The sequence below is a fragment of the Amia ocellicauda genome, chromosome 21 (genome assembly GCF_036373705.1).
Source record: "Amia ocellicauda isolate fAmiCal2 chromosome 21, fAmiCal2.hap1, whole genome shotgun sequence".
NCBI classification, from domain to species: Eukaryota; Metazoa; Chordata; class Actinopteri; order Amiiformes; family Amiidae; genus Amia; species Amia ocellicauda.
This window is the reverse complement of record NC_089870.1, coordinates 7,288,884-7,307,776: the sequence shown is the minus strand read 5'-3', so window position 1 is coordinate 7,307,776 and position 18,893 is coordinate 7,288,884. Positions and strand designations below refer to the sequence as shown.

The window sequence follows — 18,893 nt, the reverse complement described above, 5'->3', positions numbered from 1 at the left end:
GGGCTAAGCTGTGTGTTTGTTCAATCAAGTCAGGACAACAGCACAGGACTGTTTGTTTTCTCTGAATAGACAAAACTCGCCTCTTGCATGTAAAGTAAAAGCTTTTAATAATTAGTCTGTCTCTCTGTGATGAAAAGTGGACAAATCTTACTATTGCATTCTAACACGGGAATATTGTTTTTCTATATTAAACTGTCAAAAGTAATTGCCTGGTATATACAGTGCAGTTTAAAGTATTACAATTATGGAAGAAGATTTTTGGCAGGAATATACTTTTTGGGACACAACGTAGAGGAAATGTCCTTCCCAAACACCCTAAATGCAAAAGTCTGATCATTAAAATCTTGTACATTGTTTGAAAGAGGAAATGTACATCAGAACAGTGCCAGGAACCCACATTGATTTACCTCAAAACACACAACCCTCCGCCTAAGATTTTCCCAGAACAAGCAGGACACGTTGAACCACCATTGGAGTTATTAGACAACTTCCTGAAAGAACAGCATTCATCTCCACAGTCATCGTTCTGGCAAAACCACATTTATAAGAAACACCCGCACAGCCCCTTGCATTTTGGTTTATTGTATGATAAAGACTCTTACAACAGATGTTAAGGTGATTAGCCCAACTTCAAGTATCTCGTGGCTATTACTGGCTTGTACAGTGCTTAAGCAATCATTTACTTATCACAGCTATTTAACAAGTCCAAAACCCACGGAAACCCTACCAGTCCTTATCTCTCATGGGGGTTAGCTTTGGGATAAGCAATGTTGCAGAAAGAAAATATTGGGATGAATGCCCTTCCAAAGAATCTGTTTAATGAGACATTCATTCCTTCAGTAATCACTTCTGTTTGGAAGTTTCAAGAAATTAAAGTACAGTTACTGGATCTGTTTTTTGTTTTATATATCAATGACAGTAACACAAGCCATTCTTTTAGGTCATGTAAATCATATTTCTCAAGTGAAACGCAGGCCATGTTGATGTTCAGAGAGATAAGACAGCTAAATGTGTCCTCCATATTCATATTCAATTCATTGCTAAATAAATAAATAAATACATACCCACATAAATAAACAAAAAATAATACAGTGAGCAACATACTGAGTAGCCTTTTCTGTTTCAACTAAGTTCATACCAGAAAAAAATCAGGTTAGATCAAAATACTTCATGATTAAACGGAGCATAGGATATTGGGAAGGATGCAATCAGACCACCTAGTGGGAGGGACAGATCACAAAGACAAAGACAATTATACATACAAAGGAGTTTTAGATGGCAGGGACCGTATTTATGATGCTAGAAACAAATGTTTTTTGGACAAACTATTGCTACTTCTTCTAAACATGAAATAAAAGTGCATTCTGCTCACAGTTCAAGCAGACCCAAGGAAAGCTCATGTGTCAGCAAGGCAGTACAGTATACAAGCAACAGCAAAAATCCAAAAAGAGAACGCAAATTCAACATTTCTGGTGATGAGTGTTTGATCCTAAATGGATAAACCACGCTGCAGTAGCTACATTTGCCTGGACCGGCATTCTAAAATTCTCAGGTCATTTTTTCTCAAGTCAAAGTGACAGGACCAAGCATGTTGTGTGACTTTGGAGGTCATAATAGTTGAAGAGAGAAGTGTGCAGGTGCAATGTACCTTTACTGTTTGTTGAAGTGTTTGTTTTTAATAGGTTTTTGCAGGGAGACAAAACTAATACAAATGAGGAAACTAAACCCACAAGCCTCTCATGGGCACTGCAGGACACCACAGCATGGAGCAATCAATGAGTTTTGATGGCCTTTGGGTTGTGGTGTTTCAAAAGAAGTTCAATGCTTTGATTTTCTGTGGTCAAATCAGCAAGTGAACGGAAGTAGAAACAGCATTTAACTCACAATGTGACACTCCAGATACACTTGTTCCACAACACCAACAGAAAATCAAACAAGAGAGACACGTTTTCATTTGAAGGCGTTTTTCCATTTTATTGTCTACACCACTTTTAATTCCCATCGAAAACCACACACTACACATCAAAAGCCACATGTGCTCAAAGATAACACCCCACATATGGGACAAGAATGTATTCATTTATGCAGATAAGTGCAAATAAAAAGGAAAACAATAATCTGCAAATTCAGTGCAGCAGATGTGAAATGTAGAAGTCTGCAAAACTAAATCCAGAGATGATAAAATTCTGTACTGATGATCCCTTATATTTGAGGTAATGTGCCCACAACTGTACCAATGATTCCTCTATTCTTCCCTATGCTGTTTTGAAGCTTTGAGGTTTCTTGTTTGGATTCAGTTTTACATTCTGAAAGTCTGAGTAACACCCAATTGTCAAAAATCACCTTCTCTTTTTAACTGAATATGTGAAAGGAGATTTCAATATGGGACAGGAAAGATTAGGGCAGATATTCCTGAGATAATGGCAGGCATTTGCATTTGGTAAATCTGGGTAAATAAATAAAGAGACATTTCAGCAGCTCTGTGTAAAGAGAGTTAAAATGTGTCATTTCCACTATTATACAAATAAAATAACATGGTCAAAATGTCAATGAGGCATTCTAAAACAAATATTGAACAATATAATAAAAATACATTGCAACCTCGAGGCAAAATTAACTTCTTGCATTGAAAAGCAGCATCTGGAGTCATTTTCAAACAAAACGTTTCAAAAGAGGAGAATGTTCAGTGCATAACTACTGTTATTAAGAGGGAGCAGCATAGTTTAACATACAGGTGTACTTTCCCAAGTTGTGCATGTGCTTAATCTATAAAGTGTTTCATATGGTTTGATTTATACATTTTGCATATTTTTTTTGTTACGTGACAATTATTATGTACACACGCACCTCAGAAGAGTGTATAATCAAACCTTTGTAGATGGAACTTGTGGAACCAATTTACACTGAGTCATAAAACCTAGCTTTTGCATATGAAAAACAACATAATTACTGAGATTATACTACTGTCCCTTTTAATCCCCTTTACTGGTTAAATAGACACTTGATCCAGTTTAATTAAGCACTAATCATACCGGATAATTTAATCAAGGACTTCTGGCAGAATTATAGTCTATAGAATTTGTCCAACCATATTAAAAACAGGCAAACAATGAAGCCTGGAAATGATTTTTGATTTGTATAAGCATTCTGATCTCTTCCTCTCGCAGATTTTTATATCTTAATTCTGTCGGCACTCTGTCTTAAGTATCTTTGTATGTTTTCTAATAACCATATTTTAAGTTCGATTCCTGGTATTCTACTTGTTATTTCGGAAATAGAGTAGTGTTTATGGACCACGCCCGGACCATAAATGATCAGACATGAAAATCGGACTTAATTGGCCTTCCAAAAATACAATGCGCCTCAACCACTTTCCCTCCAAGTCCTAATTGAGGACCTATCCACAGATTCAGGGCAACCAGATTGGGTTTTATGCGACTTCCTGTCCTGCAGCCAGACAACATATCTGTTGCCGAGATCCACAAGGCACAGAGTCCCACAGAAACCACACTTAACATCAAGGACTAAAGTACCGAAACTCCGTGCGTCACTCACTTTGTAAATTAAAAGAAGGGACTACAGAGGACAAGACATTGTTTCATCGTGAGGCAGAGACAAAGAAACAAAGTTAATTGATGCCTGGTTCATTTGCATTCACCCTTTATTACGTCAGCTGTTCCCTAATTGAACAACATACGGTGCGTTCTCAGCATGTGGAGTTCTCTGCTATGTGCTACACATCTGGTCAGAAGCACGCCTGCTGTGTGTATTAAAATTCATAACAGGATAATATGACAGAGTCTTGTAGCTCTAGTCAACTGCCAGACGATTACCAAAAGTTTAAGAAAATAAACGGCTATATCCAGCTCTCAACATGCTTTTTCCCACTATTTTGTTTTATTACAGATATAGGTTTTCCAAGTCAGTATGCATGGAGTGTGGAAGCTGGGCTGGAATATCTAACCAGAAAACAGTCCTCCTAGGTGTGATTATTGCTTCATTTCAGTGGAGCTGTTGGAAAATGGAAAACTGGCCTTAACTAAACAAATCTGAGGCATCAGTCTCTCCTGATTCAAAACCTTTCAAACTACTGCCGTTGAAGTGGAAATTAACGTGTATATTACTATTCTGACGTTACTTAAACATCAAAGTGTATATCCCCTCCCCAATAAGCCAACTATTTCAGGACATTATTCAATGAGAAGCAACTTGAAAAGTCACAAATTTTTCCCTCCCATGAAGAAAATAAAATAAAGACAAATTGTCAAAAAATATATTAAGGTTCAGTGCACACATTACTTCATGTATTATTATTATTATTATTAACAATCTCAGTACATAAGTGAGTAATGTTCCAAGATCAACACATAGAGAAAGTAATTTCATTTCCAGTGCTTCAAAATATAGAAATAGCTGAATATATGACCAACTAAAAGCATGCATGTTCAAGACTTCCCTTCCGAGTCTAGACTTGACCCCTAATTTCAGATGTTTAACTTGTATATCAAGATTAAATAGGTAATTGTGTTCTTCTAAACATTGTGTAATTTGTTACAAGTGAGGAATGACAAGATATTATACCACCTCCACTTCACGGTCACCTTTTAACAAATTTATGTTAAGTCCGTTATACTGAAGAAATGAAATGCTGATTAACAGAATTAGATGAAGGTATGGAAAATATTTTAACAATAGTTACCAAAAATATTTAAAAATATATAACGCAACATATAACATAGGCATTTTATTTAAAGCAAACTATTTTTTGGAATAAAATAAATCAGTATTTAAAAAACAAACAATAATTGTATCTATATCTATATATATATATATATTGGACCACAACTAGGAATAAAGATTGTATTTGAATAGGTGTTAACATAAATAAATCCACTGAAAATATTCCTTGCCTGCATTCTACTGGCTGTAATTTCTGGAAAGAAAAGGAAAAATGTCAGTGCAGTCATGTCAATTGAGGAATATGCATTTTTTTTCCACATATCATTCAGTACTAAAATAATGTACCCTCTTGCAGACTCTAGTGAGACATATTTTCAATGCCCAATGCACAGAAAAAGACTTTGTCACAGTTTGCCTTGAATAAACTTTATCCACCGCTTCCTTGTTCAAACCCATTCAAACTATGTCAGACCCATTGAGTTTGTGCCAGGATCTTAGAATACAATGCACATCTGTGTGTGCATTCACTTTTTAAAGTAATTAATGTATTAGAATTAGTTTGGAATTACTTCAGAGTTATTTAATTAATTAGCACAAACTCTGAAAAAGCAGACTTAAGGCTCAAGGTGACATATCACCATAAGAACATCAAATCATGTTCATTTTTTGATAATAATAAGCACCTTTAAGTAAAACTGTTTCGCTCGTTCCATCTACCAGCAAATGTGATGCACATATTATTATGTACAGGGACAAAACCAAATTACACTTTTGCACCTATTGAATCTGTATCCAAGACATTTTGGAGGGAAAGAACTGGTTCAATGCCCAGTAGAATGCAGGCTTTGATCAGTACAAAACACACAACAAGAAGTATAAAATCAAACTTATATATAAAAGATAGGATTCGTTTACATTTGACGTCCCAAGTAATTTGTTCCACTTGTAGTTCAGAAGCATTGTGGGTAAGAATGGTGGACACTGCCACTGTCTGCTAAGGAAAGGATGAAAATCTGACGTCCACATTGAGGTTTTCCAGACATCCTGACTCCCCGGTCCCACCTGTGCGTGCCTCCGATGTTCTACACCTTAAATATGGAGCAGGACTGCACGGATCACACAGTTCTTATTCCCTCAGGGCCTCTAACGTTTCCTCCAGGCTAACATTGTTTATGTCCTGGTGAGACAGACAGACGGAGACAAAGTTAGTTCGGGGATTTATGACATTACCCTTTGACATTTTTCCTGCTTACTCAAATCTCAAGCTGCTACCTCGGTGCTGCGGGAGGTCATAGTTTTACCTCGTTTTAATCAGAAATTTATGTCAGTTGCTATACATATCCTTTTGTAGGACATCAGACACTGCTTTTAGGGAGATATCATATTTAAGGTGCTACATAACTGAAAAATGTAACTCTGTGGCCCTTTAGTTTAAAGAGAGTATTCAGGGAAAAGAAAAGAAAAAACTGTTAAAGTCTAAGAGTTTAAGGCATTCTGCAACGCAATTGTAAAGCAATTACCTCAAAACACATAGCAATCACATCATGAAGACTAATTCTATAAGAACGCACATACATCACACATAAATCAAAAGCTCAAACCAGCTACCATTGGTAAACTGGCAAAAGCACCAATTTTTCACTCATAATCATCTTCAGAGACAGACAGAGGGTGTGCTTACCTCATGTGAGACACGAGGGATCTCTGATGCCAGCTCCACCCACGTCTTCACTTCGGCATTCTTACCCAGATCCTTGTAGCACTGGAGGCAAACATTTTGTTAATTTAAAAATTTAATTTAATCGCTTCGGTAAAATATACACATTATTATTTTATTTTAGAAATTAACGGAAATATAAATCCCAATTTGTTTTCAATGTAAGAGTGGACAATTTATCGGTTTCCCTGTCAGAGAGAGCCATGGACTCTCTTCTAATATTAATTTCCTTCCAATCGACTGGCCATTATAGCTTCCGGCAGCTGACAAAACAGCCCACCAAGACAACATCACGGAGAGCTTTGAAGTGAAGCAACTGAAAGCAGCTGTTTCAATGGAGATGGACTTATTGAACCAGCCATGGGACTGAAGACCTTTTACCTCTGTGTCACAAGTTTCTGTCAAAGACAAAATGTATTTTTGTTAACTGTTTTCCCAGTCCAATACCCCTGTGGAGAGCATTGACCAAGGAGAGCACAGCAATACCGTGTAAGAAAGGGTAAAGATAACACGCCGATCCAATGAACTGAGTTTGAGGTTCACTATAGCCCTCAAACAGAACCCTTCATCAGAGCAAAGATAATTAGTTTTACTAATTCCCTTTAAGAACCTCTATGCTAAACCAAATACCTTTATTAATAAAAGAGGGTGTTATTAATTTACCCAAATCTCTGCTATATTTCAACAATAGCGCTTTTGGATGAAATAATAAGAAAACAAATGTACAGAAATATCTCTAAACTCGTACAGTGAGGGAAAAAAGTATTTGATCCCCTGCTGATTTTGTACGTTTGCCCACTGACAAAGACATGATCAGTCTATAATTTTAATGGTAGGTGTATTTTAACAGTGAGAGAATAACAACAAAAAAATCCAGAAAAACGCATTTCAAAAAAGTTATAAATTGACTTGCATGTTAATGAGGGAAATAAGTATTTGATCCCCTATCAATCAGCAAGATTTCTGGCTCCCAGGTGTCTTTTATACAGGTAACGAGCTGAGATTAGGAGCACTCTCTTAAAGGGTGTGCTCCTAATCTCAGCTCGTTACCTGTATAAAAGACAACTGTCCACAGAAGCAATCAATCAATCAGATTCCAAACTCTCCACCATGGCCAAGACCAAAGAGCTGTCCAAGGATGTCAGGGACAAGATTGTAGACCTACACAAGGCTGGAATGGGCTACAAGACCATCGCCAAGCAGCTTGGTGAGAAGGTGACAACAGTTGGTGCGATTATTCGCAAATGGAAGAAACACAAAATAACTGTCAGTCTCCCTCGGTCTGGGGCTCCATGCAAGATCTCACCTCGTGGAGTTTCAATGATCATGAGAATGGTGAGGAATCGGCCCAGAACTATACGGGAGGATCTTGTTAATGATCTCAAGGCAGCTGGGACCATAGTCACCAAGAAAACAATTGGTAACACACTACGCCGTGAAGGACTGAAATCCTGCAGCGCCCGCAAGGTCCCCCTGCTCACGAAAGCACATGTACAGGCCCGTCTGAGGTTTGCCAATGAACATCTGAATGATTCAGAGGAGAACTGGGTGAAAGTGTTGTGGTCAGATGAGACCAAAATCGAGCTCTTTGGCATCAACTCAACTCGCCGTGTTTGGAGGAGGAGGAATGACCCCAAGAACACCATCCCCACCGTCAAACATGGAGGTGGAAACATTATGCTTTGGGGGTGTTTTTCTGCTAAGGGGACAGGACAACTGCACCGCATCAAAGGGATGATGGATGGGGCCATGTACCGTCAAATCTTGGGTGAGAACCTCCTTCCCTCAGCCAGGGCATTGAAAATGGGTCGTGGATGGGTATTCCAGCATGACAATGACCCAAAACACACAGCCAAGGCAACAAAGGAGTGGCTCAAGAAGAAGCACATTATGTCCTGGAGTGGCCTAGCCAGTCTCCAGACCTTAATCCCATAGAAAATCTGTGGAGGGAGCTGAAGGTTCGAGTTGCCAAACGTCAGCCTCGAAACCTTAATGACTTGGAGAGGATCTGCAGAGAGGAGTGGGACAAAATCCCTCCTGAGATGTGTGCAAACCTGGTGGCCAACTACAAGAAACGTCTGACCTCTGTGATTGCCAACAAGGGTTTTGCCACCAAGTACTAAGTCAAAGGGGTCAAATACTTATTTCCCTCATTAACATGCAAATCAATTTATAACTTTTTTGAAATGCGTTTTTCTGGATTTTTTTGTTGTTATTCTGTCTCTCACTGTTAAAATACACCTACCATTAAAAAGATAGACTGATCATTTCTTTGTCAATGGGCAAATGTACAAAATCAGCAGGGGATCAAATACTTTTTTCCCCTCACTGTACTTATCCCGAATCTTTTTTATAGGACTAAAAAGTCGCACTTAAATGGTTTCCAAGACCTCGATCTTGGCCAGGCTAATGTGAGAGCAGGCACTTTCCAGATTATGAATGTTTATTATACAATTCTATGTAGTTTACATTGGGATCAAAAGTAGGTATTTTAAACCAAGGACCACAGCGAGAAAGCTATTTAACTCCAAACTGGGGGTCCCAGTGAGGTGCACCACAGCGGAGCAGCCAGCGTATAACATATCTGTCTTCTCGTGTGTCTGAGACATGAGAAGATCAAATTGTGACCGCAGCTACATGGGGATCTTGGCTGGGAACCCACCGGGAGTCCACAGCCGACAGCCTTGCTCTCCTGGGCGGTAAAGGGAGGAAAAATCAGTCGGATTTGATCACGTCAAGCCAATACAGGGTTTGTAGGCCCCTGGGGAGGTGAGGTGGATATCATACATGTTCAGCTTGGTCCTCTGGGGCTTGCGAACCCCAGGAACCCATGCTGATTAGGTGCTGTGTGACTGATGAAAATAGGATCTCCAGAGGTGGTGAGATAATGAGCAGTCATCTGCCTTCAATCTCTGAGGAAGTGAAGAGAATGTATGGGTGAAACCAGAAGTCCAACTCAATATTCTTTCGATTTTCATCTAAACATTCAGGTTATTACAAAAAAAAGGTTCCTCACATACAAGAAACAGATTTGCAAAAGCTTGACTGTAATACTAGGATGCTTATGAACTGGCACTCTTGGCTTAAAAATAAATTGATTCATAAGAAGTGGCCAAACTATTGTTCCCTTGTCTGAAAAATGCTTTCTTATGCAACACACAGAATATTGGACAACTATTCTGAAGCAGTTCCATCACAGACATTTCATTTTTATCGTCTCCGAAATGACAACAGCATGAGACTCCCACTGAAGACAAACTATGCAAACCAAACTACACAACTGGCACAGACCTTCGGCAGCCCATATGGAAATGCCTCTGAAAAATACAACAAATGAATTCCTTTTCTTTTTTCCCCCCTATTTCTTTGAAAACAAACAGAACCGATTTCTTTCTTCCTCTGTTTATTATTTTTTTTGAAACAACAAGAGGGAAACAAAGGCCAGGATTCCCACAGGAGAAAAGGGAATGGGGGAAATCAGGAATGATGGCTTTCCAATACCCAGCACTTAGAATTGAAATGAGATACAGATTGCTATTGAGTAAAAAAAAAAAAGTTACAAAAAAACAACTCTGAAATCAATTCACCACTGAGAAAAAGAAAAAACAATCGCACAATAAGAGCTTTGATGCACAAGACTATACAAACATTTGTTTTATGATGGTTGAACTGTAGGATCAAAATAACGGCATCTTAAGTTTCGACCCACCTTACTCTCAAGGCCATCTGCATATTACAACCACGCTCGCCTTGTACGCAGATTGTTTGCAGACTGGTATTGTTTACCACTCTGGTGAAAGAGGCTCTCCTAACTTAGATCATAACGATGAGATCATGAGAATGCAAGGCGCGCCCTGATGTATTTTCCGTGCTATTGCAGATGTACTTCCCTTGTTGTCGGTCTTCATTGCTCAGGATGGAACTGCTCCAATACCGAGCACGTCTACACAGACCGTATATCTCTCTTCCATTGACAATTGTTACTTTATCTTCATGTGGCTAGTTGGCCCACGAGTGAGGGTAACAAAGTGAGATCTGCTTGAGGTATTGGGCAGTGTTTTGCAGGGAAGTTCAATTGGGCTGGACAGGCAGAATGGACTCACTGTGCTACAGGAGTTGATTTGATCCGATTTTTTCATACGTTAAAAATGACCAATGAAAATCTACAGGAAGACGTGCATTGATGGAAAAGCTTATTATTTGCATGTCTAACCACAAAGAAGTATACAACAAAGCAATTAAAGACTACAAGGACATTGAGGCCAAATATGGCAAGCTATCATGGAGGAGCTGGGCATGAATGGTACCGATTGATGTAGCTAGAATTCTCCTAGAAAGCGGGTAAGCACAGATAAACAACACAAAAGTGACCTACATTACAAAGAATTGCACTTTCAAATATAACAAAAACAACTTGCGTATTCCATTTCATTCTATAACACAAGATATCTGTATCGGCAGCCGATCTTTAAAAGGAATGAAGGACATCATCAACAATTTCCTGTTGTTTATGGTCTTCACTCCTATTAAATCTGTTAGTCTATATTGTGACTGCACATTAATTACTACTAGTGAAATTGGGTCAGATTAAGCCAGTGAAGCCACTGAATGGGGTTTGGAAGGACATATGGCAATTACAGCACCTGTCGTTCAGTGTGGCTGCTGGGGAAGTGTAGTTTTAATGTTGCAAAATGGGTCCCGGGTCTGTCTCTCATTTGTATAGGTTTTATTGCTTCAAGAGATTAAGATCTGACAGTCCAGTGTTTAAGTCTATACAGAAATACCCGTGGAGAGGGAATAATGAATAATAATGAATTAAGTAAGAATGTCAGAAAGGGCTCCAGGCAAATATATGGACAATTATAATAAAAATAACCCACCAAGTAGCAAACAGATATAGGTTGTACAGTAGCATAAAGGAGTGAAACAGGAATTTAGTTTGAACATGTAAGCTAAACGTATGCCTACAGAATAAGGTGAAGTATGCAGAAAATAAACCGTTGTGCTCTTCATTAACTTCATCTTATAGAAAAGCAAAACTGAGCAACAGCCACCTAGTAGTGAAACATATTCTGTTAGCTACTGGTATGAGAAAACTATACATTTCTCACAAGTAAAATAAATAAATAAATAAATAAATAAATAAATCTCTCAGCAGGCTACTTGGCTTCGAAAGACATTCAGTTACCTTGGCAATGTAAACTCTCAAAGTCTTGGATAAACCTGGGCTCAGCTCTTCAGCCTACAAGGAAAAAACAAAATCAAATTATATATATACATACATACATACATAAATAAAGCCATAGTACTGATGTGTAGATATGGTTAAAAGCAGAAGGATGTTCGTCTGTGTATTATCTGCTTGTAGTGATGAATATTGAAAGTAAAAGAAAAAAGTCAAGACTATAGTCACATAGCCTGATATGAGGCACCATCACTGACATAATTCACCCTGTGTTACACACACAACATACTGAGTGTATAGAGTGTATGTGTCTCAGTATGTAGTGTGTGCGTCTCAGTATATAGTGTCCCTGTAGCCTCACAGCCTGGGCTAACATTTATGTACAGTCCTGAAGTACTAGGGCCTATATTTGACTGTATGACAAAATAACCCCAACAAAAACAAATGTAGTCGTGCTGAGGCAGGAAGTGTGAATATAATTTGCTTAACTGTAGTCACAGCTTCATTCAAGTATATACAAATGCTGTGGAGTATCATACTAGTTTGAGTCTAAAGGAGCCATTCTCCATGTTCAGTCATCTGAAACCCTCTGAAGCGGAGTATGACTCAGGCCAAGTCCCTGTCTTAGTTTAGTGGGCTAAAACTTTCCTTAATAGTATGTTTGTCTTGAACCATTGTGGCCATTGTGGATTTTGAGGGGTATCCCGATCAGAATATTACAAGCAACAGCAACAAACAAATGTTCTTGGACTTTATAGGAATAAAATAAAATTAGCACATCACCAAAAGCACAATAAATCATTTGAATATAGATGCTAATCAGTCAAACAAGTCAACATGGGTTAGTAGGAGGCATCCAGTAATTAAATATTTGTATCTGGAACCAATTGGTAATTCTGTAGCACAGGTACCAGTTGTTGTGGTACCAGCCAATCAGATTCATTCTCCATATTGATGTTTTGATGTCTCAGTACAAGAATCCAGCCGAGGAAAATCCAACTGGCTTCAAAGGTCAAATTATACAAGATCTCAGCCCGCCAACTTCAGCCCTCCAATCTCAGAAGTGTCTCTGGCATTAAACTTACAGTCGTAAAAAAATTAAAAACATACTCAGGGGGTACGTAATGGTTTTAGGTGGTAATGGAATAATAAACAATGAATCAGACAGCATGCAGCCACAAAGCAACAGGCTGTGAAGTCTTGATTGCGGCTTTTCTGATCCAACTGTGAAACCAAGACCAGCGTAAAGCTAGTTTTATTTTTTATGATTATTATATTTCTTAGCAGATGGCGACTTGTAACAATGGTTACAATATATCACATTATTTCTACAGACAATTACCCATTTATACACCTGAGCAAACTAGGTGAAGTACCTTCTTAAGGGTATAACAGCAGTGTCCCTCACCTGGATTGAACCCATGACCCTCCGTCTAATGGATATAAAGGCTTTTGGTGACTGTGATAAGTCCATCGATTGAGAACACGTTTTATATAATGAGTTATACACTTAAGATGTGCTGCACAGGCACACAATCATCATCAGAGTGAGATAATACCTTGAGAAAGTTCTCCAGGGCTTCGTGCACAGTGGCCATGGGGGGGGCTTCATACAAAGCAGCTGCGGCTTTTCTCTCCAGCCACCCTAGACTTGACACCTGCAGGAAGGAATGAAGAACAAAGAGGATGGGACCACAGGCAGAATGCACGGAGCTCTTCAGGTACTGTAATTCAATATTTTAATCCCTTTCCTTTCTAGGCAAGGCACTTTGGCAACCTTGTGACGAGAACATGACCGCAAATGTGATCCGTTGACGAATTTTCCACATGTAAGCAGGGAGGTACGTACTCTCCAACTCCAACTGAAGAAATTGAGAAAACCCAAGCGGACATCATATTTGTCCTGGCTTAAGGCACACAGTAGGCAAGACAAGGCTTTCTTTTCAAATGCTAGGGATTAGAAAGCCAATGAGAAATTAGCGTCCCCTACAAGAGACATGATATTGTGTAACTATTAAATGGTTTTTCACAAAGAGCCATTATTCTAGCATTTCTCACATGTTCTATTTTTAACCCAACTGATCTGTTCCAGGTCAAAAAAAGGATTTCTCAGTGTACAGAGTGGAAATACTAACGGGAACAATCAATCCCCCACCCCCTCCACACACACACAGAAAGTGTCAGCAAAGTGCAAAGAGCTTATTGCAAAATGTAATGGTTTGGCATTATATAGTGCCAAAACACTAAGTCAGAAAAATAACATTCATTTAAGTTACTGTAGGCTGAGAGGTAAAATTCAAGACTGCATTTGGATCATTTTCTCAAACTTCTGGCCTGCCGATGAGACCATTTATATTACCTTGACAAACATGGGATAACCGAGTCCATTTACGACTGGCGTTACCCCAGGTCTGAGGAGATTCAGAGATCTGCACAAGCTGCTTCGTCTAGTTGGCCAATTAAACGGTTGTCTGATATTTTAATAATAATCAGTCCATATGCAACTTTAAACAATCCATGTGAGAGCGATCCCAGCTACTGCATTATGAGAACAGTCAAACCTTGGACATTTCTTATCTACAGTCATCTGTTTGTTATATTTAAGTAAGATCCTTTATGTTGGGGGGGGGCTGAAACTACATGATGGTGTTTCCAAAAGGGATTTGCTTAATTCTTGTTGGAGTCATTGTATACATGGTGTATATTTAAAAGTCACATATCAAATGTTGACCATTTTATAAAGTCAACAAAGTAAAATTTGCTTTGTTAGCAATCAAACAATTTTAAAAAAATCCCCAAAAGAGTGAAATAAAGATGTATTTAACAGACTAAAGCTGTCGGGCCTCAACCCTCTCCAGAGATGCATTTCAGTGTGTTTTCAATAGCGCTGAGTACTAGGCACTGTGGTAGGGATAGCGTGTGAAATGAAAGGCCGCTAATGGCCCAATTGCACTGAAATTGATTCCAACTGTCGTGAGTGGGTGGGGGTGTAGGGGGATCAAGTATTGTGTGGGGCCATTGCTATCTTCAGAAGTGAGCAGTAGTCCCTCCCGCCCCCCTCACCAATGTGGTCAGACAAACATTCAGCTCTACCTGACAAGCAAAAAGTCAGCAATTTTGTGAAAGATAATACCTCATCATTAGGCTTTTCCTTCCCAAAGAGATTTGAACAGTATGTGGAGGCAAGATTGACTCCAATGATAATCAGAAGGCTTTGTTCCTCAGTCATGTACATGTGTAAGAAGTTGTCTAGAACGCAGATAATCAGGGAGCATGTCAAACACCCAGATCGCATTTAATTTACCAGGAGGGCAACGGAGAAACCTGCTATCCTTTTTTTTTTTTTAAGCAAAAATTAGCTCGTTCTGAATACATAAAAAAATCAGTAGATTGATAATAGCTTTAACATGAGCAAAACCATTTATGGAAGAGCCGACTACTACAACACAGAGCAGCATTCTTCAAGTGTGTTGTTGTACCAGTACAAAGTTTCCACACCGTTCTGAAATCACTAATCACTTTTGACAATTTTGAGATGGAGGCAAGCTCAGAAAACGTATTAGAAAAACAAAAGAGTAAAAAATTTACCAGTTCAGAATAAATTAAGCATGATCTCCTCTTGCTTTGAATCCAAGAGTCATAACATAGAAAAAACATGACAATTTTACTTTGCTTTCTTTGCAACTTCCAATGAGCTGTATCAGGGCTCAATTTAGTACAGCGAACATTTTTTTCCCCCCCTTCAGTTTCTGGTTTGTATAGCGGTAGATGGAACACAGCTAAAAATAATCACCCCCTACACTACATTAAACGTAACCCTGATTGCTAAAACCTGGCAACTTGCACTGTGGTTCTGGAAAAAAAAAAAGACTTCCAGATTAAATGCAATACAATTTCTAGGAAGTCATCTTAAAAAAAAATAAAAAATAAAAACACATTTGGTATTGCTACCAAGATCTCTGAGGATTGTAAAGGAGAATGTTCAGGTCAGGACTCAAGAATGCGAGTAAAGGGATGAAACAATGGCTAACGACATTCAATCACCCTATTTCTTAGCTACCAGTACATCAATTAGACCAGAAACAATTATACATAATTCATATTAAAAAAGCAGCAGCAAAATCACAAAACAAGCCAAGCAAAATGAGAGCCCGTACTGATGAAATTCAACGTTCATGCTGGCTGCCTCAAGCACATACAACCCAGCACAAGAAACGAGAGACTCAATTGCCGTTGCCACTGTTATTCTTTTCCCAAATACCTCACACACAAGACACGCACGCACGTACGCACCCTCATCGAAAACAGGCCTGTCCAGAGGCTGAGATGGGTTTCCCCCTTCTGAAGTTACACTGAAGGAAAATTGAGACGCTGTTGATTAACACAGCATAAACAGTTATGGTTTTCCCCAAATTATACCAAAACATTATTATCCTTTCTAAACTGTTTTGTAAGCAGATTTCACAATGCTGAATGAAAACTGCGCAGAACAGTCCCATTTAAGTCCACTTTGTGGTTCAAAACACCGTGTTTAAGAGCCATTATTCCGCTTCATTGCCATGTGAATCAACTCAGTGGCCAGTGCTACTACTACCAACTATTTAAGGTATTAACAGGTCTGTTTCTTTGCATAGACAGTCATACCTTGAAAACACTGCACGCCTCCAGGCTTTCCAAAAAACACATTTAACAGTATTTTTCCCCTTCTAAAAGTACACAGAATCTCTAATTCTTGACTTTGATATATTATAGACTAGCTAGAGTACAAACATTTTAGCAAGTTTATTTATTTGTCGGGGAATGTGTAAAGCTTGAATATTTCATTGTTAAAATTATTATTACGCTTGGATTGAGCTATAACTAATTCTCACAGGTAGTCTTTGGGCAAATGCAGGACATGCTAAATATTGTACTTATCCTAATATATTTATGTATCATCATATCCAACATTACAAAGAACATTTTACTCTTTTATATTTGAAACCATATGTAGTCACAATTAACCTTTCTCTTATCTTCATAAACAAAAATATCAGGTATCAATATATTGTGGCTGTTGAATCCAATATTTATAAGTCCTTATATGTTTATATGAATGAAAATGATTTATAAAACTGAACAAATTAATTACTTTTCTTATAAATATATCGATAAACAACACATTTAAAACCTCTACCAATAAGAAACACAGATGTACCGATTCAGAGTTGCGTACTGATGACATCATTTTTAACCACCATTTACTTTAACCCTCATCCAGAGACATTCAAACCAGTACCAAAACAATACTGATATAGAGCACTCTGTAATTCTCCTGCGTCTCTGCAAATAGATTAATCATGTCAAGTTTTTAAAACATTACATTGTGCTGTAGTTGTTTTATTTTCCAAATAAAACTTTTTAAAACAGAAGTATACGGAAAGAACACAAACTATCCGAATACCAAGGTTGTGACCTTCAATTAAGGGACGTTAAATTATGATTAACATCGTCTTCTTGGTTACACAACTGCTCAGTCACGTTCCAGGCAACTGGTATATTAGTAGCCTGTAAAATGTATTCATCTAAGCCTGTTTCCGCTGGGCCTCATGTGGTGCTCATGTCATAAAACATGTGTCAATCCCGGCTTGCACCTCCACACCGAAGAGCAGGAAGACAGCATAAGCTGAAACGGAGGAGCAGATTTCAAAGACAAACAGGAGGGGATGAGAAGCGCTTAGGACAATGTTCAAGTTAAGAACAAGCTCCAGAGTTGCTGTTTGTACAGCCCTTTTACATTAAAGGCTTTTTCCTTTTTCTTTTCTCAGGACCAAACCACCTGTGCATGAAGCCTTTCAGTTTTTTATGTGCTTCTTTAAAAGAGGGGGGGACGAACACTTTTGACATTGCTATTTTCATCAGTTTACTATAACTGCTTTTTCTAGGGTTTAGTAGGTGTTCTGTTTAGATCCCTTGGAATATGCTTCGAATTTTTTACTACTTAGAACAAGTCAACTGTTCTATCTATATGCACCACGACATGGACAGAACACAGATATAAACATACACTAAGATAATAAGTATGCATAAGAAACATAAAGGCATTAACAGGTTTGTCAATTGGTCATTTAAATATCCATTCATGGCTTAAATTTAAATAAACTGAAATAAATGTAGCTTTTTTCTTTCTTAGTAAATGCCTTGAAAAAGACTTACTATAGTGTGTGTGTGTGTGTGTGTGTGTTAGGAATTAGGAATTCTGTACTTTGATAGCTTTGTTGACCTGTATTTACTGTTAATTACTAGCCCGTAATTGTTCCCATGTTAAAACAACAAGAGAGGCCTACCTCAAAACTCACTGCAGGTCACTGACTCTCAATACAGATTCCATATATATATATAAATGTAAAATTATATTTGAATACATCATAATCATACCCTGTTCTATTTGGTTTACTACTTACATTTTTTTTAACTTGTACTTTATTTTTTAACGGTATTGCCAAGTAAATTATTCAATGTTTGAATTCATGGATGAAACTTCACCAGACCCCACTTAAAGAGGAGAAGAAGCAGACGTCTTGGAATCTTTGAGAACTACACAGAAAAATCTCCCAGTTCTGTCCAAGTCCGAGTCAAGCCAGTCGCTGTGTTCTTAAAACACAACGTCTCAGCGAGAGATTTTCTGCTGTGGAACTTGGAAGAACAAACTGAATTATACACTGTGAAATAATAATAACAAAAAATATTCTGGGCAAGTCAAACAAGTGGAAACAGTTAAAGTAGTGGTGCTACACTACCCATTAGATTGTAATTAATTAATGTTGTCCATACATTCAAGCACTAGATCGGAAAATCATGATTGATACCAAACGAAACAAAGCTTGCTATCACCAGGACCCAAGCAAGTTACAAGGACGAGAGATTTCTGCTTTGGTTTATGGTGCCATGTTCGCATCTAAAAAGACTCAAAACAAGAAAAATTTTCTCATAGTTGATTTTAGGTTACTTTGGTTGTTTCAAATCACTTCATGAAGCACGGCTTGACATGCAAACCATGAGAAGTGCTTTACAGTTAAAGCACATCGACTGATTTCAGTAACATTAAGCATGATAGGAACACGAAAGAACCTGCACAGCCAATCAGACGGATGTATAGTAATGCAGAATACAATACCAGTAACAAAGAAATTCAAATGGCACACAAGTTAACTAATGCCTTGTACAGATCTGTTAAATACCCAATCAACATTGATTACTAGGAAAGTCCAACTTGGTGTAGAAGAAGATGATGGAAGAAGCTCTACAGTTACCAAGAAGTGGCATAAGTTT

At 38.2% G+C, this 18,893-nt stretch overlaps 1 protein-coding gene across 1 annotated transcript in view; it reads right to left on the bottom strand.

Moving 5' to 3' along the window:
* Window positions 1–1,947: 1,947 nt before the first annotated feature.
* Window positions 1,948–18,893, bottom strand: part of rmdn3 (regulator of microtubule dynamics 3) — a 45,366-nt gene continuing 28,420 nt past the window's right edge. Inside the window, exons 9-12 of the mRNA XM_066694823.1 lie at window positions 13,142–13,240; window positions 11,586–11,639; window positions 6,362–6,442; window positions 1,948–5,857 (exon numbers count right to left, since the gene is read on the bottom strand). Coding sequence (XP_066550920.1) covers window positions 5,807–5,857; window positions 6,362–6,442; window positions 11,586–11,639; window positions 13,142–13,240 — 285 coding nt within the window. The 3' untranslated portion in view covers window positions 1,948–5,806. The remainder of the gene's footprint in view (window positions 5,858–6,361; window positions 6,443–11,585; window positions 11,640–13,141; window positions 13,241–18,893) is intronic.